Source organism: Plutella xylostella, chromosome 28 (assembly GCF_932276165.1).
Source record: "Plutella xylostella chromosome 28, ilPluXylo3.1, whole genome shotgun sequence".
Classification (NCBI taxonomy): domain Eukaryota; kingdom Metazoa; phylum Arthropoda; class Insecta; order Lepidoptera; family Plutellidae; genus Plutella; species Plutella xylostella.
In genome coordinates, this window is record NC_064008.1 from 7,709,292 (window position 1) to 7,736,466 (window position 27,175).

The window sequence follows — 27,175 nt, forward strand, 5'->3', positions numbered from 1 at the left end:
GTTCCTAACAATAAAAAAAATATTTTGTATGAAAGTAACGCAGTAGTATTTTTTCACATCGTTCCTCGATTAAACGCCAATATCTTTAAGAAACAGCAAGAAAACATCGCTGCAAATGTATGTAATGAATAATATAAATATTAATTAACATAAATAAAACTTTAACGGTTAATATATAATAAGTTTATTTTTGAAAAAAAAATCTGTAAACGTATGCCAAATTGTACCCAAAATAAAATAATGGCCCGCATAAATTTTATTTAAAATCGTTTAAAAATTTCGTATAAGATAAATGATTTAAAATTACTATTTTGTATGTTTTGTACACGAATCTTACTGGACACCTTGAACATTATAATAATTTACTATTATTATAACGACAGTTTTTACAAATAGCTTTAAAGGCACATACCCAGAAAATCCTCTAACATGACAAAGTAAATACATATGTATGTATATTAAGAGGTAAAAAAACTAAATTACAGTGAAAAGTTCGTGGGCGTTTTAATGAACCTTTTGCATACATACAAGCCTGCAATTAACACCTACATTTCTCTTAAATAAAACACTATTTCTTCACCTCTGGATACAAATTAAAAATGTTTGCCGTAATTTTCTAGAAACTTTTGATCGTATGTTGCTTTCCTGGACGTAAAAACAGCAAAAGAGATACGTATTATGCCACTCCGGCACCAACAGTTAGATCTTAAGAGTCATTGGTAGAAGATAGATGGATCAAATCGTATTGTGGCGATAGATACAACACAAAAACGAATCTTAATACTTTAAGAACTTTTTCTGTCGTGATCACCCCTCAGTGGTTCATAAAATTAAGAAGTGTATGCTAGGGCGGCATATGCATATATTTTGCTGACTGTACATGACTCAATTTTTTTAAAGTTATTAGTCAAGAGTAATGTAATCCACGCTGGACATAAGCCAGTGTAGTTTTAAATTAAATCATACGACGTTCCCACTAAAGCCTTAATTTACTCGTACATCTTCTGTAGGAAGATACCGTAAGATAGAAACTGGCCGTCAACAAAAGCCTTGATCTCGATTAAGCCGGAGCTTAACGCAATTTGCGGACTTGTAGTTTTCTCAAACTGCAAGTTAAGGGGAAGTTCCATTTGGTGGTTCCGAGTCCTATAGTGACATAATTGACATGATTATTATTTATCAAGATAGGTTGTACTTCAGTTCAGTTCATTCTTTATTGCCTTAAATTACATGTATATTGTTAGTCTTAGGTACAATAATAAATGTATCAATGTAATTATTTTACCGCTTTGGGTGTAGCACAAAATAACACAGCATGCATGAGAATAGAAATAACAATTTAAGTAACCACAATTAACATTTGCCTATGATGATTTAATTACATATCATTCTTCCAATTACTGTTTTAATAGCAAGGTAGGTAGGTATATGTTATCGATTATTAATAAAAATAATTTAAATTTTTAGAGATATAATAAAAATAAATAAAAAATAATTAAAATCATTAAGTATATTGAATTTGCATAACGTTTATAATTTTTAAACACTAATTTTATTCAACTCATAAAATTCATTGAGGCTATATGGACAATGTTGAAGCAGGTAGGTTTTTAATTTCCAGAAAAATTTTGTTCCCGTCAATGATTTGATATCCTACTATACTTAACTTAAGTAACTTTATTTATTTATGTACCTACCTACAGAACCTATGTACTTGTATAGTATTTTTTCAGGCTCCTTCCTTGTGCGACGACAAATCTGTACACATAGCTTCACTCTAAGTTCATCTGTCCAACACCACCGTCATCGTCAGGTCACCGAGAACGAGATGACAGCGCCGAAGTAGCGGTTCATACATAGAATAGAATAGAATAGAATAGAATATTGCTTTATTGAACACCACATAAATCAGACATACAAAAAACATACTTATAGACTAGAACTAATGTACAATACATTTTATTTAGCCGCGTGTCCACAGCACATCCGTCACTTCGCCGTCAAGTCATATTACCGTCATTCGCCGTCAATTTATTAGGCCGAGTTTAGCCGTATAAATTATCTCATTCTCGAGGACGTGACGGTGACGGTAGCGGTGGACAAACGCTCTAAGGGTGCACCAAATATTCGACAGTGAAATGAAAGCAAGCAAACAATATATTAATATTTTTAAATTCGTTTAAATGTTTGGTGCAAGTCACCCTAAAGAACTATGACCCTTAATGTTGACTCCAGTGTTGATTGTGCGGTCCAAGTTATTAGATTAGGCGGAAATCAAACTCCAACTGAAACTTTGCTCCAGTTCTTAATCAAATTATAAACTCAAACTCAAACTCAACTCAAATTTTTTTATTCATCGTACAAATATAAAATTTTCTGATGAACGTCAATTTTTACAAATTACTCTCCGTTCGGATAAGGGGGGGCTCTTTCTGTCTAAGGAGAAGAACGGAGGCAAGAAACTCCTGAGCCATCTTTTCAAAAAAAGACTTAAAACTAGTTGGTATACAATACATATAAGCTTAATAATTATTATTATAATAATATGAGCAGAGCTAACTACTTATCACAGCCATGCATTAACGTCCTCTAAGTAATCATCAATTTTATAATAAGCTTTTTTACTGAGTTTCTCTTTAATGTAACACTTAAACTTATTCTCTGGCATTTGAGCAACTTCTGCTGGAAGCTTATTATAAAATCTAATACAGTACCCTAAAAACGATTTATTAACTTTCGCCAGACGCATCGCTGGAAAAGCCAGCTTATGCTTGTTCCTAGTATTAATGTCATGATTACTGCCAATTGTATCAAAAGTTGAAATATTCTTTCGTACATACATTAAATTGGAAAAAATTAACTGACATGGAACTGTAAGGATGTTAATTTCTTTAAATAGTTCTCTCAATGAATCCCTGGAACCAAGTTTGTATATAGAGCGGATGGCTCTTTTCTGTAATACAAATATAGTTTCAATATCAGCTGCTCTACCCCAAAGCAAAATGCCATACGATAATAAGCTGTGGAAATAACTAAAGTAAACTAATCTGGCGGTTTCAACGTCGGTCAGCTGTCTAATTTTCCGTACAGCAAAAGCTGCGGAGCTCAACCTTCCAGACAATTTTTCAATGTGAGGTCCCCACTGTAACTTTGAATCTATAGTCATCCCAAGAAAGACAGTATCATTAACTAGGTCCAATTTATTCCCATCTAGAATAATGTTAGTATCGCATTGTCTAACATTCGGCAGTGTAAATTTAATACATTTCGTTTTCTTAGAATTCAATAGAAGATTATTAACGGTAAACCAATCGTGTATGTCAGATAGAATTGAATTAATTTCATTAAAATTATTTTCTCTTCTTTTAACTTTAAAAAGCAAAGAAGTATCGTCAGCAAATAAAACTATATTAGTAAATTTTTCAACCATAAAAGGCAAGTCATTAATATAAATGAGGAATAAAAATGGTCCTAGAATAGATCCTTGAGGGACGCCTATTTTTACATGAGCCCCCTGTGATTTAGTATTGTTAATATCGACCCTTTGTTGTCTCTTGTCTAAATATGAAGATATCAAATCTAAAGCCTTTCCTCCTATTCCATAGTATCTAAGTTTCGAAATTAAAGTCTGATGGTCTACACAATCAAACGCCTTCGACAGATCACAGAAGACTCCAATAGCATCGTGATGGTCTTCCCAGGCGTCAAATATGTGCTTAATCAACGCAGTACCCGCATCGGCTGTTGATTTGCCTTTTGTAAAACCATACTGCTGGCTATGAAACAATCGAGCATCATTGAAATGCAAAAGCATCTGACTGAGTATGACCCTCTCAAATATTTTACTCAAAACTGGAAGAACCGAGACAGGCCTGAAATTCGCAGGGTCCTCCATATCCCCACTTTTGAACAGAGGTATAATTTTACTAAATTTCATAAGATCTGGGAACACACCTTCAGCGATACATTTATTAAAGATGTTAGCTAAAATTGGGGCGATTTTATTAATAATAGAAAGAACAAATTTAACTGACATTCCCCACAAGTCTTCAGTTTTCTTCATATTTAATGACTTAAATGTTTTTATAATAGTTAATGTATTAATATATCTGAATTTAAATTCCTTATCGGTTGAAGGTGCGTTCTCCTTCGTCAGGGTTTCAGCTGCTGCAGCCGAAGAATCCAGGTTACACGTAGTCTCTAAAGGAATGTTCGTAAAAAACTCTTCAAAGACCCTCGCCACCGCATCATTCGATGTTATAATGTCATTGCCTACCTTCAAAGATAAATTTGTCTCGCGTGTTCGATTCTTCCCCGTTTCGTTATTAATAATAGTCCAAACGGCCTTAGATTTGTTAGCAGAGTCTTTAATCTTGTTATTAATAAAAATTATACTATTCTAAATCAAAGTCACGACAACTATTAGGTTTATTGACATGCTGACATTGGTGCTATACAGGGCGTTGCAAAAGTGGTATACTAAGGGTGGGTTGCACCATTTAACTTTAACTATTACAAACGTCAAATCCCTTGACGAGAGAGATCAATCTTCAAGAGATTTGACGTTTGTAATAGTTAAAGTTAAATGGTGCAACGCACCCTAAGTGTCAATTTCGCCATAGTGGGTTAGAGCATAACCAGGAATGATTGCTTGACTTTTGACACATCTGTCAAGAATTTAATATAGAGATGACGCATAATTGATCAACCTTTCCGTGGTTACGATCTAACCGACTATGGAGAAATTTGAGCTGAGCCGAAAGGGGGTGAGTCAAGGGGCCAATCTGAACAACTTTTGTTTATTTTTATGTGTATAAAATAATAATCTAGTCTTTCAACTAAACCAAGGTACTTATCCTAATCCTAACTAATATTATAAATGCGAAAGTAACTGTGTCTGTCTGTCAGTCTGTCTGTCTGTCCGTCTGTCTGTTACTCTTTCACGCCAAAACTACTGAACGGATTTGAATGAAATTTGGTATACATACGGTCTAGACCCTGGGAAAGAACATAGGCTACTTCTTATCCCGGAATTCCCACGGGAAAACTTTTTAAGGCGAAGCGCGCGGGAACAGCTAGTAGCATATAAAAATATCGCTTCATCGGTGATTTCAATCAGATCTATTTACAAATATCTGAATATCACTTTTCTATTTATACATTGATTGAATTCATCAATGAATTGCCTACAGTTCCATTTTATCAGTTCAAACAAGGTGAATAAAGTACAAGAATTTTCCTCATACTAGGAAAATAAATGTCTCAATATTACTTGGCGAAAAATCTAGCTTATTTTGCTATCACATCCTAAGGTTACATAAATAAAGGAGATTCTTAGAAATCGGATTCAATTTCCTTTTTATTTTTCCTACCTATAATATTTTATTGAGGTATTTTTTTAATTTGTTGGACAGAAAATTACTTTTAAAGTAAATATTTACCTATTTGAAAATAACTTTAATATTTGATCAAGAATCTTGTTAAGCCTAATCGAAAGACCTCCACATTCAGCATTCCCCATTGATCTACTTAACTATCTATAGGTATGTTTTTTTATACAGTACACCCAATGCAATGTTAATCTATCATTCCTTGCATCTAAAGGTTGTCTGGCAAAGATCACTTTTAGTGGATAAAACCGCCTTTTGTACCTCAATTAAGTTAGGTACAACTTGTTAATTTTATTATGATTTTTTGGTGTACAAATAACCTGTATTCTATCTATCTATCTTCGGGAAACAGGCTACTGCCACAATTAACAGCACCCTACAAGCCGAACAGAATTGCCTAATACGGCGTTCTCTAGGGTTCCAATAAAAAAGGATTTAAAGATTAATTCCCATGGCTTTTGTCCGTCTTGTTTTCGTTTCGCACTAAGCCTTCCGATTTTTCCCCCAAACGGTACAAATTAATATAGATTCTGTTTGCTCAGGCCGATGTTTGAAAAAGTTGGCCTTCCCTGCAGTTTGTGGTTTGAGATATATGGCAAGGTTTAAGGCTAGTCCACTGCGCAGGACCAGTTCAGTTTTCAAGCCGCTCGAAGGCCTCTGACTAGGCTTAACGACTGCTGCCGAAGCATAACCGGCATCCACGGCTTAAAGTGCCGTCCGAAGCACGGAAGCGTCCAGAAAAGAATCACTTGAAATCGGTCACCCATGCAATGGCTGACCGTGCCAGTTGTTGCTTAAGTGATCAGTTACGATCATTGAAGCTTGCTCGACTACGGACGCTTCAAAGAAAGGAGAAAATGACCAAGCGATTTTATTTTACCATACGTGTGTCGATATAGTTCTATACAGGGTGTTGCAAAATTGGTATATTAAGCCGAAAAGGGTCCACACAACTTATCCCGGAGATAACGTTTTCGATGTTGGAATCGGGCGCACGACATTTTTATCGTCCCATACAAAATTTAATCCATATTTTAGTCTGCATCGTTTTTGGCAACCCTACGTTCTAATATCATTACGTCAAAAGCTGACGTGTTTATTGTAAACAAAAACATAACCTCAAAAACATATGATAAATCGGAGGCCGCAAATTAGAAATATTACTGATTAGAAACACAAGAGTATGTTTGGAATTTGTACGTTATACCTCCCTAGTTTTGAAACATTGCAATAAGAACATTCTTGGGATACAATCAAAGAAAAACATACCTAGTTAATTCCAAAGTTCAATCCATTTTCACAACAATCCTTTTCCACAACAAACACAACACTACATCTTCAACTCTTCACAGACATCTGATGAACCACCGCAGCCTCAAATAATCACATTAATCACATTCCACTTTCACAATACTAACTGTTTTGAAGTAATACTTAACACGAAAAACAACAAAACACTTGAACCACGAGAAAAAGGTTAAATCGGTCAGACTTGTGTAAGTTCCAAGTGTTTCGGTTTAATTATGCTAAAGTTTAAATCCGCACTGAATCTCGATTATAATTATTCCTATGAACTTCCAAATTAGTTACTAGTAATATTATTTAGTAAACATAAAAAAGTAGAAAGCAATTTTTCCACCCGTTGCCATATTGTTGCCTTGTTGCCAATAGAGAAAATAAACTACGATGTTGCCAGTAACCAGTAAGTCGAAGACCCGTTCCCGTTTCCGGCATTTTTATTTCGTCGGATTTCATAACCCAATTAAATAAACAGAAATAGTTTTACTAAGTCTTTTTTTTCACAGTCTATTATTTACGTAATATTAGAGACAAGTAAAAATAAATACCGGCGTGAACTCGCATTTTACGCTTTCGCGGCGTGAGTGTAGCGCGGGCTTAAAGAATAAAATATTTAAAAATGAACGGATCGGTTTCCATAGGTACGTGATTTTATAAGGTCGTTGACACTCGTTGATATGTAGGTCACTGTGTCACGATAGGGTTGTTGGTACCCAGTTTTCGAGTAAAACTTTGGACGTTAATTACTCAAAAACGATAACGTATTTTGAGATTCTGACTTCTTTCTCGGGCTTAGATATAACATGCTGCACATGCTGGTTTCGGCTTGATATACCCTTTTTGCAACACCCTATCTAACTGTGTATCTGTGTATATCAGCTGACCAATACCCATATTACAGTCTCTGTCTAGTTTGGGGTCGGATGGCCGTGTGTGAGAGATGCCCTTCAATATATTATTATTATTAATATCAAAATTACATTGCCGTGCCCTCTTCAAACTTGTAGACACATTAAATAGTTGAACTAATTAGAGCAACCCCTGAAATGCTAAGAACATGTTAATTATTTTGTAGGTTACGGGTACTTGTGTATACGAGTCTCAAAATGTCCAAAACCAAAATTTTACTCTAAAATGTAAGAAAATACAAATATCAATATTTCATATCAGGGTTATATGATTTTGTGTGTACCTATATAATATATTGTATGAGTATTATTTCTATTTTTTTTTTCATAAGATAAGAGACATTTAATCAATAATATGCACCACTGTCTTTAGACATACGAGTAGGATTCCAGTCATATTTTAATATTAATTGATTTGAAAAATAAACTCCTTTTGTTTTCGGTAGGTAGGTATTTTAATTATTTAGAATTTGGTTATTTTGATATTGGGCCATTTAGTTTTCCACATTTTGTTATGTGTACAACAGTATTATAGTGTGCGTGAGGGATAAAGTATCTTGTTTCAACTGACAAGTGTCGACATAGGTTGAGGCGGTCCTTCGTAATATTCAGAGGATAACAAGTTAGTTAGTTAACTGTAAACAATATGAGCCTATTTATTTTGTTGTACCAGAGAATAATACATTGCAATTTTCCCCTTTTGGGTATTCACGCATCAAGCGTGCAAGAGGCACGAATCTTTTTTCTTATAAATTAGCCTAGTAGACATTTTTTAAATATATTTTCCGATGTTTTGAACGTAACTATTAAGACTAAAGCTATTAAGCTAGCTGATATTAACCACTACAGTTCTGTGTCGGTTCTTTCGTTATTTGAAACTCGTCGAGTAATTTCGAAATTCAAAGATAAAATTAGTATATATTTTTAAAAACACCAATACAGATATTTTCGTCTCAGAAAAAACGTCAATGGCGCTGCACAACAACTTTATACGACAGTATGAAGAAGCAATTTCTTTTTCATAAATCTTTCCTCACATCCGGCTCACGTCAAGCAAAAATCATTGTTGTACGACAAAAAACAACCATTTACCAAACCATCGAAACTGACCAGTCACTCTGCGAAATTAACCCTATAAATTACGCGTCCAATATGAGATAATCTGGTCAAAAACGCACCTAACCCTCAACCGTCCCGAGCGTTTACAGTCAAAGTTGACCCTTGTTACTGTCACTCGACGCTTCCGAGTGAAATGTGGACAGTAGAGACTCTTCAAGTTATGTATCAGCTGTGGGGTTACCACCACCGACACATTAGCAATTTATAAGCAGCGTCGCTTTTATTCCTCACGATGTTTTCCGTCTCTGTGTCGATAAAAGTTATATGGCCTGAAAACCGCCACTAGCATAAAACTTAAATAGGTACCCACCATTGACTTTCAAATAGTCAATATAATTTTTGATAAAAATTTATATTAATAAAGATACCATACTGACACCAGCAACCAAAACAAACTGATGGGTATTTGACAATATAGGATTAAATTAGGACAGGAAAAATCGTGCCTTACAACCCTAGGTCCGTTTGTATCTCTGTAGATCGATAGTCAGACACGTGTCTGACACTAGGGATGCCCGATTTTCTGATTGGAATCGATCTTTTGGATCGTAACTCCGTGAATCGATTCTCGATCTGTATCGTATGGCTTTGAATCGATTTAATCGATCTTCAAAGATCATAACATATTTTTTTAAATCTAAATATGTGTATTCCCGATATAAATCCTATGGCTCGGAATCGATCTCAGAAAGATCGTTAAATAACAAAAAAGACAAAGAAAGCACGCCACTTTATTATTTTTAATAACTGTCGATCGCAATCCATTGAATCGAATCAAAAGATTGGTAGATCGTATTGCCATGAATCGATCTTCCAAAAGATCGATTCAGTTGGCATCCCTGTCTAACACACACTGTTCTTAGTAATAAGGTAAGCGTCCACCTTTCGGCATCGTACGCAACGGACGCATCGCATTCGGTATTCTTTGTATAGAAATTCACACAAGTGCGTCCATGCACTTCATCAGCATTGCCGACGCCGTTTCTCCATACATTTTATGAAAATCCGTTTGGTGCGATAACAATAGATGGACGCTTACCTAAAAAAGGGCCTTAGGCGATTCTCACACTGCTGCGCATTGCTGAATGCGCAAGCGCATTCTTAGATTATCAATATACGAACAAGATGGAGTGTCAGTGCAAAAGAAACGTCTCGACAAATAACACCTCACTTTTACTACTAAGCTCTTGTTTAGAATAAGTTCGGTTAGAAGGTTTGTGACTTAAGTAATTCATTGGTACACTGGTTGTCATTAGGTTCAGCTTAAAACGGTTTGACAGTAAAAAAATGCTGATAGTTTTTTGCTTTTTTTTGTATGTGATACCCCAACTTCTTTGTATATTGTTAATCTAAGCTATATTTTGTATGTATGTAGCTGTATCGCATAGGATACAGACATCGTATATTTTGTTTATAAAGAGTGTGGCAAAAAGAGTTTTGAAATTCTGATTTCAGTTTCGGGCTTAGATATACCATGCTGCACATGTAGGTTTCGGCTTAGTATACCCTTTTTGCAACACCCTGTATAGAGGTATGTTTACATTCTCAGTGTCACATGCCAGCGATAGCCTAGCGTGCTGGTAGACCCGATATTAAAAAATATATTTCAGAAAACCACACAGCTTTTATTAAAATTTTGTAAGCAAACTATTTTTTCAAGTACCTAATAAACATTTCAGCTTTTTCATGTTGGCCGTTGCATCAGTTTAATTAAGTTGGAACAACTTTTTAGAGCTTTTATTTCGAAGAATATACGCGTGATAAAAAGTTAGTTCAGAAACTAAAACCCGGCTACTGATAAAACACGCTACATAAAGTATCTATTTCATACAAGATTTATGTCTTTGATCATGATTTTATTGATAAAAATCATTTAAATGTAAGTATTAGAAGCTTCATGAGTTAACAAATCAAATATTCATGCATTCAAACACTGCGTTTTTAACTCGTTGCTAAAAAAAAGATTGTTATACGTTTAACATATTATATATTTGTTATTGTGTATCTGTCTGTGGTAGCATAACTCAGAAACGGCTGAACCTATTTTCGATTTGTTTTTTTGAGTCATAGATACTTTTACCCCAAGTGTTCTGAGCCATTTTTTATAAAAACCAGCTTAGCCATTCTAAAGTTCTTCGACTTTTAGTTTTTCGGTGGTTTTTACGTGGTTAGATTATGTTACTGTACCTTTAGATTACTCTAGAAGAAATCCGCAGTAAACCATCAGAAAATGCCATTACACAAACTCAAAGAAACACGAAGTACCTACAAAGCTCAGTACGCCGCCTCGCCGAGGTTCAAAACCAATAGACCGTAACATTCGACCAACAATGGTCCACAAATAACTTAAAGCCTTCGAATGAATAACAAAAATAACTGCAGAATAGCTACTAGCCTCTAGATGTTGGCTTCTAGTACCTACAGGTTTTGCAATTTACGTACAAGTTTTGTTTTCCTTCTGTCATCTGCATACATTATCCGTCAAAAGTTTCATTATAGTATTCACTAGAGGCGCCACTTTGTATGCGACAAAACGTGGGGCCTCTAGCGAAAATTCTCACAAAACTTTGAACATTGTTAAGTTTTAACTTTTGAAAAAAAAAACTATTTCATCTTTCATTCATCGTTCATGCAAAAACAAAGCCCGCACTAGTAGCAAAAATTTAAAATTAGGAAAAACATTTTAGAAAAACCATTTTCTGTGGTCATTTTTCATTGATTCATTCAAAGGCTCTTCTGCGCTTGTTTCTCATTCTGGGGCTCCGCCGCTAATCTTGTTACAGAATATTTCAATCAGTGTAATCCGTAATTTTGTGTTTCTCCGTTCAACTGTAAAATCACGTTTCCTCAACGAAGTTACAGTTCAGTAGGCGCTATGGAGGTCAGAAAGTCTGATACTTAGTGGTTAGTGTAAAGCATGACAATTTAAAATCATTACTTACTTTAAATACGTCTTCTTACAGGCTGTTGAAAAAATTAAAAGTTAACAAAAGCTCTTTAATATATTTTTTGTTTTTTTTTATGAGGACTGTTATTCATCTTTCTACCGACACGTTTAGAAGAAGAATAATAATTATGAGAAGTATTATTTAAATGTTTCATGTTGTTAATCAGAATAACTATCTGTGTCACTATTATAGCAACACTTTGTATTGTAATGTATGGTTATATTAATGGATGTTTTTCCTTCATTGAAAATTATAGTTAAGATTCTATAAAATATGACATGCGTACGTAAACCAAAATGTTCTGATAAATTGCTCACCAATAGGATGTCCATATCTTAATCTATTCAATGAAAATAAAAACCGCCTTTTAATCTAAAATATCATATAAATTTTACTACAATAATTGTGTGGACACTTTGTGCTTCAGATTTCATATTTGTGCAATAAAGTATCAAATAATAATAATAATAAAGCCATGGGTCCCGGTTGCGACTTCCGGCCTAAAACCCTTCCTGCATTGGAAGGTGACCCATGCCCCGTGCCCCACCAGTGGGAACGTGATGAGTCGTGATGAATAGTTAGGAATTAAATAAATCTCTCAGAAGCGTCTGTAGTCGAGTAGGCTGCAGTGATCGTAACTGATCACTGAGGTTAAGCAACAACTGACACGGTCAGCCATTGGATGGGTGACCGATTTCAAGTGGTTCTTTTCTGGACGCTTCCGTGCTTCGGACGGCACGTTAAGCCGTGGGTCCCGGTTGCTGCTTCGGCAGCAGTCATTAAGCCTAGTCAGAGGCCTTCGGGCGGCTTGAAAACATCTGACAGTCGGTTTGCCCACTTACCCGACTACTCTCTCAGTACAAGCTTGCTTGTGTTGGGGTCCACCAACCCGCACTAGGCCAGCGCGGTGGACTAGGCCTAAACCCTTCCTTCATTGGAAGAAGACCCGTGGAAACAGCTCTGTTAATAAATTATTACATAACTGCAATAAAAAAGTAAACCTTATAATTAACATGTGCAAAACTGAGGATTCCACGTAATAACTCTGCTATTATCGTCACCCTACCTTTTCAGGTCACAATAATTTAGATTAAAACATAGGCTGTTTCAGATTTTGGTCACTGGCACTACGCCAACAATTATAGAACCAAAAAGTCATAAACGCCACTATCCCTAAAACCAACCCCCCTGACTCTGATCCTTAATTCCAAGGGCAATAGGTCTTTATCTGAATGACAAGTTATTTTTTACTTGATAGCTTGTAGACTCGTTTTTCAACTGAAGGTACATTTGGGTTCTCGGATTCTGTTAATTTATTTCTCTGTTTATTTGTGTGTTAATATGCGTATCAGAAAGGACTATGCTTGTTTTATTTCACAGTTATGTAAGATACTACCAGACAGTAGGTTAGGTACCTAGGACGTTAGTGGTCTGGATAAAAGTTCTCAATAAAAGATACCTAGATGGAAATTTCTGGCGTTCAACTGGAAATTTCTATAATGAATATGTCATGATACCTACAAAGACACTACACTAAATCAAGCTAATATAAAGGTAATAATAAAGGTAAAAATAGGTGACGACAGGGAATATGATCATTTAAATTCAGGTTCAAAAGGTGCACTTGAAAAGACATCTCAATTTCCACCCTAAAGCCCAACTCTAGCGGAAACCACATCAAAAAATAAAATACGACGTCGGCAATCGAACCTGTGACCTCACACCGGTAACAAAGGGCTAGTTCCGTCTCGCCACTCATCCATTTTGTCACATTTCGCATCCATCTCTGTCCGTATCGGGTTACAATAGTGTCCCTATTCTGGAGAATGGGACATTTCTAACATCAATTTTAAAACATATGTGTTTTCCCTCCATAGTGTACTGTAGCTTCGCTTCGCCTTAAAAAGTTTTCCCGTGGGAATTCCACGATAAAAAGTATGTGTCAATCCCTGGTGTCAGTTAACACCATACCAAATTTCATTAAAATCGGTTCTGCTGTTTTGACGTGAAGAAGTGTCGAACATACACACACATACTCACAAACTTTCGCCTTTATAATATTAGTAGGCTTCGACCATAATTGATCTAAGTTATTATGATAAGTAGTTTAATTCACGTATCTAATTCGTCGTTGGAATTTTTGGTACCCTCTAAGGGCCAGTTTTTTGATCCCTAGTTAACTCAAGCATTGTTCAAAAATGGCAACCATTAGTTATAAACCGATTGGCGACCGAATGGCGTAGTGGTTAGTGACCCTGACTACTGAGCCGATGGTCCCGGGTTCGATCCCCGGCTGGGGCAGATATTTGTTTAAACACAGATATTTGTTCTCGGGTCTTGGATGTGCCCGTAAAATGGCAATAGGCCCGCCCCCTATTACATTGGGACTAACATAACACTCTGGCGAAAAGTGGGTGCAGCAATGCACCTCTGCCTACCCCGCAAGGGAGTACATTAGTACAAGGCGTGAGTGCGTGTTTTTTTTTTTTTTTAGTTATAAACCATCAAAATTCTGTCATGCTTGACACGTCATTTAACTAATGGTTAAAGTTGGCCACGGATCAAAAAACTGGCCCTAAGAGGCACAGATATATTATGTGATTCAGTGCAAAATCCATCCTGATTGCGTCATGTCATGATTAAACGTTGCAATTTATGAATAATATTTTGCTCTATGAACTTTTTCATTGCTCGTCAATATAGTCTAACGTTCAAATTCATAGACCGTATTTTATATTTACGACAAGGTTAAATTTACTTCGAAACACACGAGTTTCGACTCTTTACGTCACTCAAAAAGTATATATATATATATATATATACGAATTTCAATATATATATACGAGTATATCTCAACGTCAATTTTATACCTATTGTAAAGTCTCAAAAAGCTCTATGAATTTGGGGCTAAAACTCTTACGAAACAAGAATACGGCCGCGGCTAAATAAATTTTCGTGTCCGAAACTCGATATTTTGGTTGGGATAGTCGCTTTTTTGTCAAGTGTTTTAGTCAAAGTCTTTCTATTTTAGTATTTTGGTGTGGTTTTAGTATCTAATACCTACCAAATACTTATTTTTTATCAATGACACATAAACTAAAATTCATTAAAATGTTTATTAAGCGCTATCAAATAAACAGGGTTTAATTATTATATTTTGTGTATACTGTTAATATAGTATTTTGTTTGTCACCGGCGGTGCGCGTAAGATAAGATAAGATAAGAAAGCTACAAATATGCTACGAAATATCGTAGACTACTAAGAATGCTACGAAGAACCGTAGCCGTCTTCGAATGCTACGAAAGTGCTACGGTTTAAATACGTTATTCATAAGGCTGAAAAAAATAAAATAGATAGATAGATAGAATATTCACACATATGTACAAAAATGGTGGCCTTATCGCTTAAAACGATTTTTTCAAGACAACCTTAGAATATAATAACAACCTTAGATAAAATACTTAACAAAATGACTTAAATTATTTTAAATAAATTATGGATAGATCAAGTAACCTCTCAATATAGGTAATAACAAACACATTCAAATAACACACACACACGCACTCACGCCTTGTACTAATGTACTCCCTTGCGGGGTAGGCAGAGGTGCATTGCTGCACCCACTTTTCGCCAGAGTGTTATGTTAGTCCCTATGTAATAGGGGGCGGGCCTATTGCCATTTTACGGGCACATCCAAGACCCGAGAACAAATATCTGTGTTTAAACAAATATCTGCCCCAGCCGGGAATCGAACCCGGGACCATCGGCTCAGTAGTCAGGTCACTAACCACTACGCCATTCGGTCATCCATTCAAATATACCAAAAAAAAATTAGTACTTATAATAGAGGTACCTAAGTACTTAAATTTTTTAGGCTGGAAATTTAGAACCATTAAATCTCCTTAAAACGTAAATTATTACTCCAAACTAACGACACTCCCAGCTCGCAATTAGGGAGGTTTTCTTTGAAAACCAGCGCAGACTCCCATTTTACTTACCACACCCAACAGTCAAATATAACCCTAAAAGCTTCGCCATAAGATGGTAGGTGGCGGTAGTATGTAAAGTGGTAGGTTTCCACAAAGAAACAACGGGGAAATAATGAAACTTTCACTGTTATCGTCAAAGACGCCCGAAGGCTTGACACTACTACAGTTGTACAACGAAAATATTATGATATGCATTTGTTTTTTTTTTAAACAGAGTGTTTTAATGAAGGGAAAATTCGCAAGTGGTAGCGATGGTTTGCATCAAAATAATATATGTTTCGTAACTTCACGTTTGTGTAAGATGTCCCCAAATATTCACTACCGGTTTTTTTTCATAGGCTGCTAGCGAGATGACGTTCGACGATACGACCATAATATATGTAAATACACTCACGGGTAATGAAAAGGTTCTACTGAGAAAATCACCAAATACTCCTAAACGAAAAAAGCTTGGTTAATGACGCCTTCTGCAACATTGGTAACATCGGTAACATTTTGTTCAAATTTTAAATTAGATGTTTAAAAAAATTGGGGTCGTTTGGTGACGGCATTTTGTGAGTGGAACGTTTTCATTGCCCGTGAGTGTACATACTTATACAGAAACCAGTACTGACTACTAGTGACTGTGCAGGGTGTTGCAACACAGGGTGTTAGTCGATACTTTCATTCTTCACTTAAAGTCACCTTATTTTTTATTTATTTATTTTTTATTTATAAACATTGCAGTGATACATAGGGTACAGAAGAATTCCCACAAAACCAATATTTTTGGTTTGACTGTGGGTAAACGGTGACATTTTAATTAAGCTGTTATTTAAAAATTAACAAAATAAACAATATATTGACTGTGTCAAGTGAGCAGTGCAAGGAAGGCACCACTCTCAATCATAATAAGTTTTAAGTAAATGTTTTTTTAATAATGTTTTAAATAAAGATAATTTTTTCTCATTTTTAATAACCTACCTAGTACTTACCTTTAAAATCAAATACATAACATAATATAACCAAATTATATAGCTGTAAAATCCAAATTATATAGCTGTAAAATCCAATCTTTGAAAATTCCTGATAAAAACTTAATTTACATTTGGAGATGAGATCCAATGAGGAAGCTAAGGCCAAGATTATAAAAAGGAAACGAAAACCGATACAAAATGAAAACGTACTCCAAAGAACGGTTGAATAGAACTTTTCTACTGCAACTTTAAATGGAATGATCCTTAGTTAGAGTAAGTAAAGGATGTAGGTTACGGAACTTGCCGGTAGGGGGAAATGTATTGGTTTTATTATACTTAGTTTTTTTTATTAACGTAACAATTTTACAATTCAGTCGTTTAACAGTTTTAGATATCGTCGGTACCTTTATTATAGTGTTACTTTATTTAACGTCACGTTTAAATAGACCCTGTTTCACAATGTCTGGTAAGTGGCTACATATATGTGAGATAAAATACATGCTGTCACTGTCAAAAAAATAATAACAGAAAGTGACAGCACGTATTTTATCTCACAGGTAGCCACTAACCAGACATTGTGTAACAGGGCCTTAACCTCTTTATTGCTGTCCCTCAGTATTTTCAGATTCATAACGCATTGATGTTGACACTAATTACTTCGTAAATGTTACTTCGTTTTGACTTCACGATAACCCCGCTGATGTAAACAAAACACAAGTTCTTTCGAAACTATCAATTCATCATAACAGCTAGATATATCTTTCAAAGTACAGTTTGAGCGTTATCTCAACGGTTTCCGTCAGTTTTTGCTTATCCCTGTATCCTCTTTTCTGGTAAAATATTTACAGTGTTCTAAGGCTAGTTGCCCACGAACCGAGATTTTGCTGATATTATCACATAGCGAAGGGGCCTTAATAGTTTCTGTCAAAACATGAGCTTCCTCCAAGACTATAGGTTTATCGTCATTTGTATAACAAGAAAGAGTGCTCACTGGGTTTATCATCATAGGTAGGTACTTCTGAAAACCCTCATGATCTTAAGCGCGCTCCAGACTCTCGACAAAACAACACGGCACGTAGCGAATACGACAGTGTAGCGGCCCTATTCGGCAGAGCTCGCCAGTAGCTAATAAATTTATATTTACCACCTTACATTAACCTGTGTTAAACAAATAAATGATTTGATTTGATTCGATTTAGCTTTGATATTGAATAGTTTTGTCGAGACTTGTGACAAAATCTCTCTATGGAGCGGGCTTTATGCTGAATCTTTCCTCAACAAATCTTTAATCAAAATTGCATTTTTTTATCGATCTCTTTTACAAAGAACCACAGTTAGTATCCAACTTTGTCCGACCGGCACCGTCCGTAATATCACACGCCATGGAAACTAGTCCTTAGCTCCAAGATACCAAACTTTAGGGTTGATCGCAACCGAAGTTTCTTGTTCTTGTAAAAGTTTATCATCCTCCCACTTAAGGCACGATCTTGGGAAGGTATTTTCGTACTGCGGCAGCATAAGATAAAACTTATGTCGGTCATGTTAGCACATCTTATCTTTGACCTTTTATATAGGTACACAGGATGTACAGTTTTACTATAAGACTTTTTTTTTTAATTTGCCAAAAAATACATTAGCTTCTCCGTAGAAACGTTTTTGGTCCCATATTTTTTTGTGTGGGGATTTTTGAGAGCAGATTACAGTAAGTACAGAGAATTTCCAAATATCGTAAAATAAGATTGGATCGAAAATAATGAGTAATTTGCTTGTGGTTTAATTACCTTCATGATTGTCTTCAATTGGGAATTAAAGTTGTTATACAATTAACGTACAGCTTTGAGGTTTAGATCGACCATGTTTCTCTTTAATCAAGCGACCTCAGTCGCATTATACCTTTAGTACTATCGGGGCATCTTCCGGTGGCCTACCTTAGAGCACATAATCGCTTGAAGCCTGCCCACACGTTCAGTACAAACACACTCGATCGCATGACGAGTTGCGCACGGGATATTGTTTTGAAAGACAGTGTGGATTGTCCTGATGGTACCCTCAATAATTAACCCAATGTTGGCTGAAACGTCATAATTGGACCAAACATTGGCGTCATACTATTCAATTTACCGTATGATCACAATCAATCTCCCTAATTTATACAGCGGCTGTTGACGTGGTCAAACAAGGTGGTCAGGTCCAGAGGAAAGTAGCACTTGGGGTTTAGGTACTAGACTTATAGTTGATTGTTGATGGTCACAAAGGTAGGCATTACCTTAAGTGGGTGCAATGCAAACGCAGCTCTTGTGTGCCAACTGCCAACGTTTTTAGTTTTTTTTAAATTTAATATTTGCGTCCAAACAGTTCTTACAGATTTGTTTTTATAATTGAAGATCTTATTATGTAGAGCTTCAAACACAACTTTGTTGTTAATGTTAATTATTTAGCTGATTTTTCAAAAGTGTGAATGCCTATTTCTTTATGAGTATCTTTTTTGTATAACTTTCTAATACAATAAACTTGACGTTACGGTACCAGAAAAATCTAAATCAACGATTAGAAAAAAACTGCTAAACGTAAAGCTTAATTAATTTAAAATACATAACATAAAATCAGTCCTCTAGGCAAGCACTAAGTCTAGCTAATATAACTTTCCCAGATTTCCCCTCCTTCTATAAATATCTTTTCTACCGTCTTTGGTGTCGGCATATCTCGTTAATCACCGGAAATGACGTAGGTCCGATGCCTGGCTTCCGGTTTAAGAGGCTCAAACAGGGGTCACTAGAGGTGTATAGGTAAGTATGGAGTTAATATGAATATGGGAACTTTTAATGGGAATTCGGGCAAAATGTAATGTGAGACTGTTTTTTTATAGAAAATTTTAAATCTGTAAAACAAGCAATAGTTTAGCCACCACAAGAGTCCTGGTGGTGTAACGGGTAAGGTATATTCTACACTAGCTGTTCCCGCGAGCTTCACTTCGCCTTAAAAAGTTTCCCGTGGGAATTCCGGGATAAAAAGTAGCCTACATTATTTCTCAGGGTCTAGACTAGACCATAACATGTATACCAAATTTCATTTAAATCCGTTCAGTAGTTTTGGCATGAAAGGGTAACAGACAGACAGCCATACAGACAGACACAGTTACTTTCGCATTTATAATATTAGTAAGGATTCCACAATTGTGCTCAAAGTACTACATACAAATATATAAAACTAAGCGGTGCGGTGATTTAGCTCTACGTACAATGAGGTGGAATTACAGCAAACGCTATAAATGTATTTAATCGCCTGTGAAACGTATGTCAGTTAATACACAATGTATTTAAAATTGGTTTTAAATGGCAGAGACAAGATAGTCTGATGGTGGTTTAAATCCTCTAGACAACCGTCAGTAAATAAAACTCCTCCACACCCAGGCACTGCAACTGTGCAACCGACCTGTATGCTAGAGGGAAACTTCGGGAACTTTTGTTTGACAACTTTCCCGCTGGGAAACTTTCCCACACAACCCTCCATCTTCACTCACTATAATAGTAGTAACTTGGGAAATCCTGTAGATATGAAATGTGAATCGCTGCAAGGAAGGTAAATTCGTTAGCGATTGGAATGGGTAGAGCATAGTTACTTTGAAATACTTAATAGAGAATTGGTGTAGGTATAATCAGTCTATTCAAGAGCTTTTTTCAAAATATCTGTATAAAGGTAAGCGTCAATCGCCATCGTATGGATTGCAGCAAACGGATTGTCATAGATGTATGGAGAAACGGCGACGACAATGCCTAATTGCTAATTCACACAATAGTGAATGCGATGCGTCCGTTGCATACGATGCGGGGAGATACAAATTATGCGATTTGTACAAAAAAGTGTAAATCCGAGGTAGGTAATAATCTTTTTATACAATGATCTGTTTTGCATTTTGTGTCCATATAAATGTTCTCTTCTTGGGTACATGATAATTAAAAAAAAACATCTTTTATTTTGGGCTACCACGCTACTAAGAAATATAGGTAAAAAAAAAATCATTTAATTTGCAGAAGACCTAGTGAAATTAAGCGAAACAAATTCGGAGTATTTGATATTTTTTTATGGTGATTTTGTGAAATCATTTCCTTTGAAAAGAACTCAAACTCAACTCAACTCAAATTTTTTTTATTCATCGTACAAATATAAAATTTTCTGATGAACGTCAATTTTTACAAATTACTCTCCGTTCGGATAAGGGGGGGCTCTTTCTGTCTAAGGAGAAGAACGGAGGCAAGAAACTCCTGAGCCATCTTTTCAAAAAAAGACTTAAAACTAGTTGGTATACAATACATATAAGCTTAATAATTATTATTATAATAATATGAGCAGAGCTAACTACTTATCACAGCCATGCATTAACGTCCTCTAAGTAATCATCAATTTTATAATAAGCTTTTTTACTGAGTTTCTCTTTAATGTAACACTTAAACTTATTCTCTGGCATTTGAGCAACTTCTGCTGGAAGCTTATTATAAAATCTAATACAGTACCCTAAAAACGATTTATTAACTTTCGCCAGACGCATCGCTGGAAAAGCCAGCTTATGCTTGTTCCTAGTATTAATGTCATGATTACTGCCAATTGTATCAAAAGTTGAAATATTCTTTCGTACATACATTAAATTGGAAAAAATGAACTGACATGGAACTGTAAGGATGTTAATTTCTTTAAATAGTTCTCTCAATGAATCCCTGGAACCAAGTTTGTATATAGAGCGGATGGCTCTTTTCTGTAATACAAATATAGTTTCAATATCAGCTGCTCTACCCCAAAGCAAAATGCCATACGATAATAAGCTGTGGAAATAACTAAAGTAAACTAATCTGGCGGTTTCAACGTCGGTCAGCTGTCTAATTTTCCGTACAGCAAAAGCTGCGGAGCTCAACCTTCCAGACAATTTTTCAATGTGAGGTCCCCACTGTAACTTTGAATCTATAGTCATCCCAAGAAAGACAGTATCATTAACTAGGTCCAATTTATTCCCATCTAGAATAATGTTAGTATCGCATTGTCTAACATTCGGCAGTGTAAATTTAATACATTTCGTTTTCTTAGAATTCAATAGAAGATTATTAACGGTAAACCAATCGTGTATGTCAGATAGAATTGAATTAATTTCATTAAAATTATTTTCTCTTCTTTTAACTTTAAAAAGCAAAGAAGTATCGTCAGCAAATAAAACTATATTAGTCAATTTTTCAACCATAAAAGGCAAGTCATTAATATAAATGAGGAATAAAAATGGTCCTAGAATAGATCCTTGAGGGACGCCTATTTTTACATGAGCCCCCTGTGATTTAGTATTGTTAATATCGACCCTTTGTTGTCTCTTGTCTAAATATGAAGATATCAAATCTAAAGCCTTTCCTCCTATTCCATAGTATCTAAGTTTCGAAATTAAAGTCTGATGGTCTACACAATCATACGCCTTCGACAGATCACAGAAGACTCCAATAGCATCGTGATGGTCTTCCCAGGCGTCAAATATGTGCTTAATCAACGCAGTACCGGCATCGGCTGTTGATTTGCCTTTTGTAAAACCATACTGCTGGCTATGAAACAATCGAGCATCATTGAAATGCAAAAGCATCTGACTGAGTATGACCCTCTCAAATATTTTACTCAAAACTGGAAGAACCGAGACAGGCCTGAAATTTGCAGGGTCCTCCATATCCCCACTTTTGAACAGAGGTATAATTTTACTAAATTTCATAAGATCTGGGAACACACCTTCGGCGATACATTTATTAAAGATGTTAGCTAAAATTGGGGCGATTTTATTAATAATAGAAAGAACAAATTTAACTGACATTCCCCACAAGTCTTCAGTTTTCTTCATATTTAATGACTTAAATGTTTTTATAATAGTTAATGTATTAATATATCTGAATTTAAATTCCTTATCGGTTGAAGGTGCGTTCTCCTTCGTCAGGGTTTCAGCTGCTGCAGCCGAAGAATCCAGGTTACACGTAGTCTCTAAAGGAATGTTCGTAAAAAACTCTTCAAAGACCCTCGCCACCGCATCATTCGATGTTATAATGTCATTGCCTACCTTCAAAGATAAATTTGTCTCGCGTGTTCGATTCTTCCCCGTTTCGTTATTAATAATAGTCCAAACGGCCTTAGATTTGTTAGCAGAGTCTTTAATCTTGTTATTAATAAAAATTGTCTTCGCACAGTGACAGACACATTTATACATCTTGCTATATTTCTTCACATAAGATTGAAAGTCAGGTCGGAGTATGAATGTTTTCATCTCATACAGATCATATAATGTCGCCCTGCTTTTGCGAATACCCTCTGTAGCCCAGTCACAAAATTTAATTTTATTGTCAATCAAAACTTCCTTCGTTTCAAAATTACTCTCAAACTCATCAGCTATTATCTTAAACAAGTTACTATACATCTCATTTGAATTGCAATCTAATTTAACATTCGGAAGTTTTTCGTCTAGTTTCTTCAAGTAATTGTCAATTTTCTTTGTAGTAATCGGTCTGCATCTCACCTTAGTTTTATTTGTCTTGTCAGTGTTTACTAAGGTAATGGTCTGCCCACTGTGGTCTGACCTCAGACAATTAATCACACTACTGTCTTTAAACTCACAGTTACAGAATATGTTATCTAGACAAGTGGCTGACGTGGGTGTAATTCTAGTTGGTTCCAGAAAAACATTAAAAAGATTAAATGATTTAAAAAGTAACAACAATTTCGACCTATTAGGAGAGTCACCTAATAGGTCAACATTAAAGTCACCACACACTATTACTTCCTTTTTACTATTGGAAGCTAACCTTAGAACATCCTCCATGACAGTCTCAAAGGTAATAAAATCACCAGTAGGTGGCCTGTAGGTACATACTATTATATACTTATTAAGCTCTGCACTTGAAATTTCTATATGGTGTTTAACAGAAAGAGCAACTATATCCTTTCGTTCTTTACATTTACAATTTTCTTTAAGAAATATAAGTGACCCACCATGCTCGTTGATATTTCTGTTAAAACAGCTTATAAGTTTGTAATTTTTTAATTGGAACATCATTTTATTCTCGTCTAACCAATGTTCTGTGATACATAAACAATCAATGTTAAATTTTTCCGAAAATAGTTCTATTTCTAACAATTTAGAAGAAATACTCTGAATATTCTGATGTACCAATTTAAATTCATTCTTAAATGTCTTGTCCTTCGATAGTTTTGAGCCGAGAGAGCAGTGAACTGAATCAATCTTTATATCAACGCTATGATGCTCTCCCGTTGTCTGAAAATCTAATTTAAATCTACTGTACTATTTTCAGTATTACTACTGACGGTGTCAATAGGGACACAAGTTTTCTTCGTTATAATGCTTATAACTGAGTTAATAAGAGGAGCTACTTCTATAGCTAAACGTCGTTTCTGATTTAAGGACAGAAATAAACTGTCCCAGGTCAACTTAAAATTATCTACATACAAATTAGTATCAAAGAAATTGATACAGTCAGATTTATAACACGCATTGTACATATTTTTATTTAGGCTACATGTCATATAATTGTATTTGTCAGGCAGTGTGCAAGAATAAGGAAATGCACAAACAAATATATGTTTTGCAGGAATGCTTTCTAATATAGTAAAACTTCTATTTATATCCGAATTTGACACACCTAAACTATTTCCCACCATAATTAATATAGTAGTTTTTTCGGTGTACGACCTCTCTGAAATCAGTTGTACTATTTGTGCGAATGAAAGTTCTGGGTAACAATGATTAACAACATTTCCAGTTACATGATTACCCAACATGTGCCCGAAATCCTTGCCAAGCCTATCGGAGTATACTACTGTGCTGTAATCCTTGGCTGAACTGCTACTACTTGTATCAGTAGTAAGCCTTGTCAAGTAAGTGGGTGACATCTTAGGTAACTGCTTATTACCTACTATTCTACTAGCTGCCTGAGCATAGGTGGGTATCCTATGTAATTTATTATTGGAGGTCGGAAAAACATCTGCTGTAGCCGATTTACTCTGGATGACCCTTGAGGATGGCGTGGCCGTCGGGAGGCTGGTGGTGGCCCTCGGGAGGATGGTGGTGGCCATCGGGAGGATGGTGGTGGTCCCCGAGAGTCTGGTGGTGATCCCCGAGAGTCCAGTGGTGGCCAACGGGATGCTGTTTGTGGCCTCCGAGGTGGTGGTGGCCCTCGGGAGGATGGTGGTGGTCCCCGAGAGTCCAGTGGTGGCCAGCAGGATGCTGTTTTTTGCCTCCGAGGTGGTGGTGGCCCTCGGGAGGATGGTGGTGGTCCCCGAGAGTCCAGTGGTGGCCAGCGGGATGCTGTTTGTGGCCTCCGAGTTGGTGGTGGTGGCCTCCGGAGATGCGGTGGTGGCTTCAGCAGGTGAAGACTTCTCCGGCAGCATCTCAACCCGAACTAAGCCCACACTACTCAGCACCAGCAGCTGGTTTTCGTATTCCAGAGTTCTCTGTTCTAGGGCAGACTTCAGTGTGGCCAGCCTAGACTGTAGCATGGCAATGTTGAACTCGCACTCCTGGTTGTTGTCTGCGAGCTTCTGGTTGTAGTCTGACATCTCTTGTTCATATTTATTCACCAGTAGTTGAAGTCTCACTCTATCCTTTGTCAATGGAAGGTGCGTCTTATGCTTTTTCAATGCTCGCTCAGACTTCCTGATATATTTCTTTATTTTAATATATTTTTTAAGCCTGTTTGCACCTGTGATATTGGTTGATTTTCTTGGAGTTGTGAGGTCTATTGTTGGCATAGGGGTGGGGTGTAGGGTGACTAATTCATCGTACAATGCCATTGTCTTATCTGTTTCCTCGCTTGCATGTGCTTCATTTATTTGCTGGATCTCTGCGTGTGCTTCAGCCAATTGCTGCTCTAGGCTATAGATCTTAGACAAGGCAGCTTCATGTAAATCCTGACACTCTTTGTATGATCTAAGTACAATCTGTAGCTCATCACATTTGCCTTGCAAGTCTTGGTATTGGATGTCCATTTCAGCTATGTCATTCTTTAAGTCCGAGTTCTTTTTTAAAAGGGAATCAAATTCCTTTTCATTGTCCTCCCGCTCTGCCATCAGTTGGCTTGAGAGGTCACGAGATGCCTTGAGATCCTCCAAAGCTGTCCTCAGCTGGATCTCCAGGTCACGGCTCTGCACCTTCCGGGTCGTCATCCTCGACATGTCTGAAACCACCCGGGGTTACCCGTTAGTATGTTGATAGGTAGAATTGAGAGGATGTTTATCCAAGATATATACAAAATAACCCTCTTTAGGTATAACTTAATCAAACCAATCAAAACTTGATATATTGTAAGTCTATGTAAAAATGATCAAAAGGTAACTTATTTGTTAGTTATCATATACAATGTAGTCATGAACACAAACTATGGGTGGGGAGGGAGTAATATGCATAATATGTTACTTAAATGAATAGGTACTCAGTGGTGTTATTGACTTAGAATTATGTAAACTTTAAGCCAAAAAAAACAATCACTTGATCATTATTCAATGAAGTACTAATACTAATAGCAATTAAGTAGGTGGAGACTATGGTATAGTAATAATAGGGAATAAGGGATACAAAAGCTAATAGAAAGTTTGAAAATTAGAAATGAAAACAACAGAGTTTGAAAATGACAAAGTCTAAAAGTGGGTTAAGGAAGTGTGAAAAACATTTCACGTCTGCAGCAAACTAATGAATAATGATTAAATAATTTAGTGATTATGATTTTAAATGAGTAATACTAGTAAAAATATGTAATTTTAACAATACTCCCCTGATAGATATCCGTTGGCAAATTCGAACTTTGACAGGTGCCGCTGCTTCAAATATCCGAGTCCCGTGAGTGTTTTATTTCAGGGTTTGAAGGCTTGTCTTCATTTGCACAGCTGTATAACACTATATTCTTTAAGTTAACACTAGTTTTAAACGTAATTACACATTAAATTTAGTAATATTAAATTAAATTAAATCAGCTGGTTTTTTTGACACCCGGTTCGTAGGGTTGCCAGGGAAAAAAAAAAAAAAAAAAAAAAAAAAAAAAAAACGAACGAAAAAAAAAAAAGAGATTAGTAATGTCAATTTCCTGGTTTCAAGTAGGTACCCATAATAATGTATTATTACGACGAATAAGATAATTTCGATGTTTGATCAAAATTTGGCTCCTACATTATTAACCTTTACCTTTGTTTCTCATAATTATATTTTCCGTACTTATAATAAACTGACCTGGATTTTCTACGACCGACCATCTTCACACCCTAAATCAGATAATAGAAAAACATAGTGAGTTCAACAAACCTCTTTACCTTGGTTTTGTAGACTACAGCAAGGCCTTTGATAGCATCACCCACAACTCCATATTCACAGCATTGCAAAACCAAGACGTGGACCCTACCTACATACAAATACTGAAAAAGATTTATAACAATAGCACTGCAGATATCAAACTTCAGAATCCAGGTCCACTATTCAATATAGAGAAGGGTGTGAAGCAGGGCGACCCGCTGTCTCCGAAGCTGTTTACTGCCACACTGGAAGAAGTCTT

At 35.9% G+C, this 27,175-nt stretch overlaps 1 protein-coding gene across 1 annotated transcript; it reads right to left on the minus strand.

The window, feature by feature from the left end:
* Positions 1-989: 989 nt before the first annotated feature.
* Positions 990-25,808, minus strand: LOC125490841. The gene is made up of 2 exons (XM_048631200.1): positions 24,933-25,808; positions 990-1,106 (listed from the first exon to the last, which is right to left on the minus strand). The coding sequence occupies exons 1-2, from the start codon at positions 25,806-25,808 to the stop codon at positions 990-992; spliced, it is 993 nt and encodes a 330-aa protein (XP_048487157.1).
* Between the last annotated feature and the right edge of the window lie 1,367 nt (positions 25,809-27,175).

Bases quoted from the DNA above. Each gene is read 5' to 3' on its own strand.
- LOC125490841 (XM_048631200.1), bottom strand. From the start codon at position 25,808: ATGTCGAGGATGACGACCCGGAAGGTGCAGAGCCGTGACCTGGAGATC. The intron at 1,107-24,932 runs GCCACCACTGGA...CTTAACTTGCAG, and splicing joins CCACAAACAGCATCCCGCTG to TTTGAGAAAACTACAAGTCC.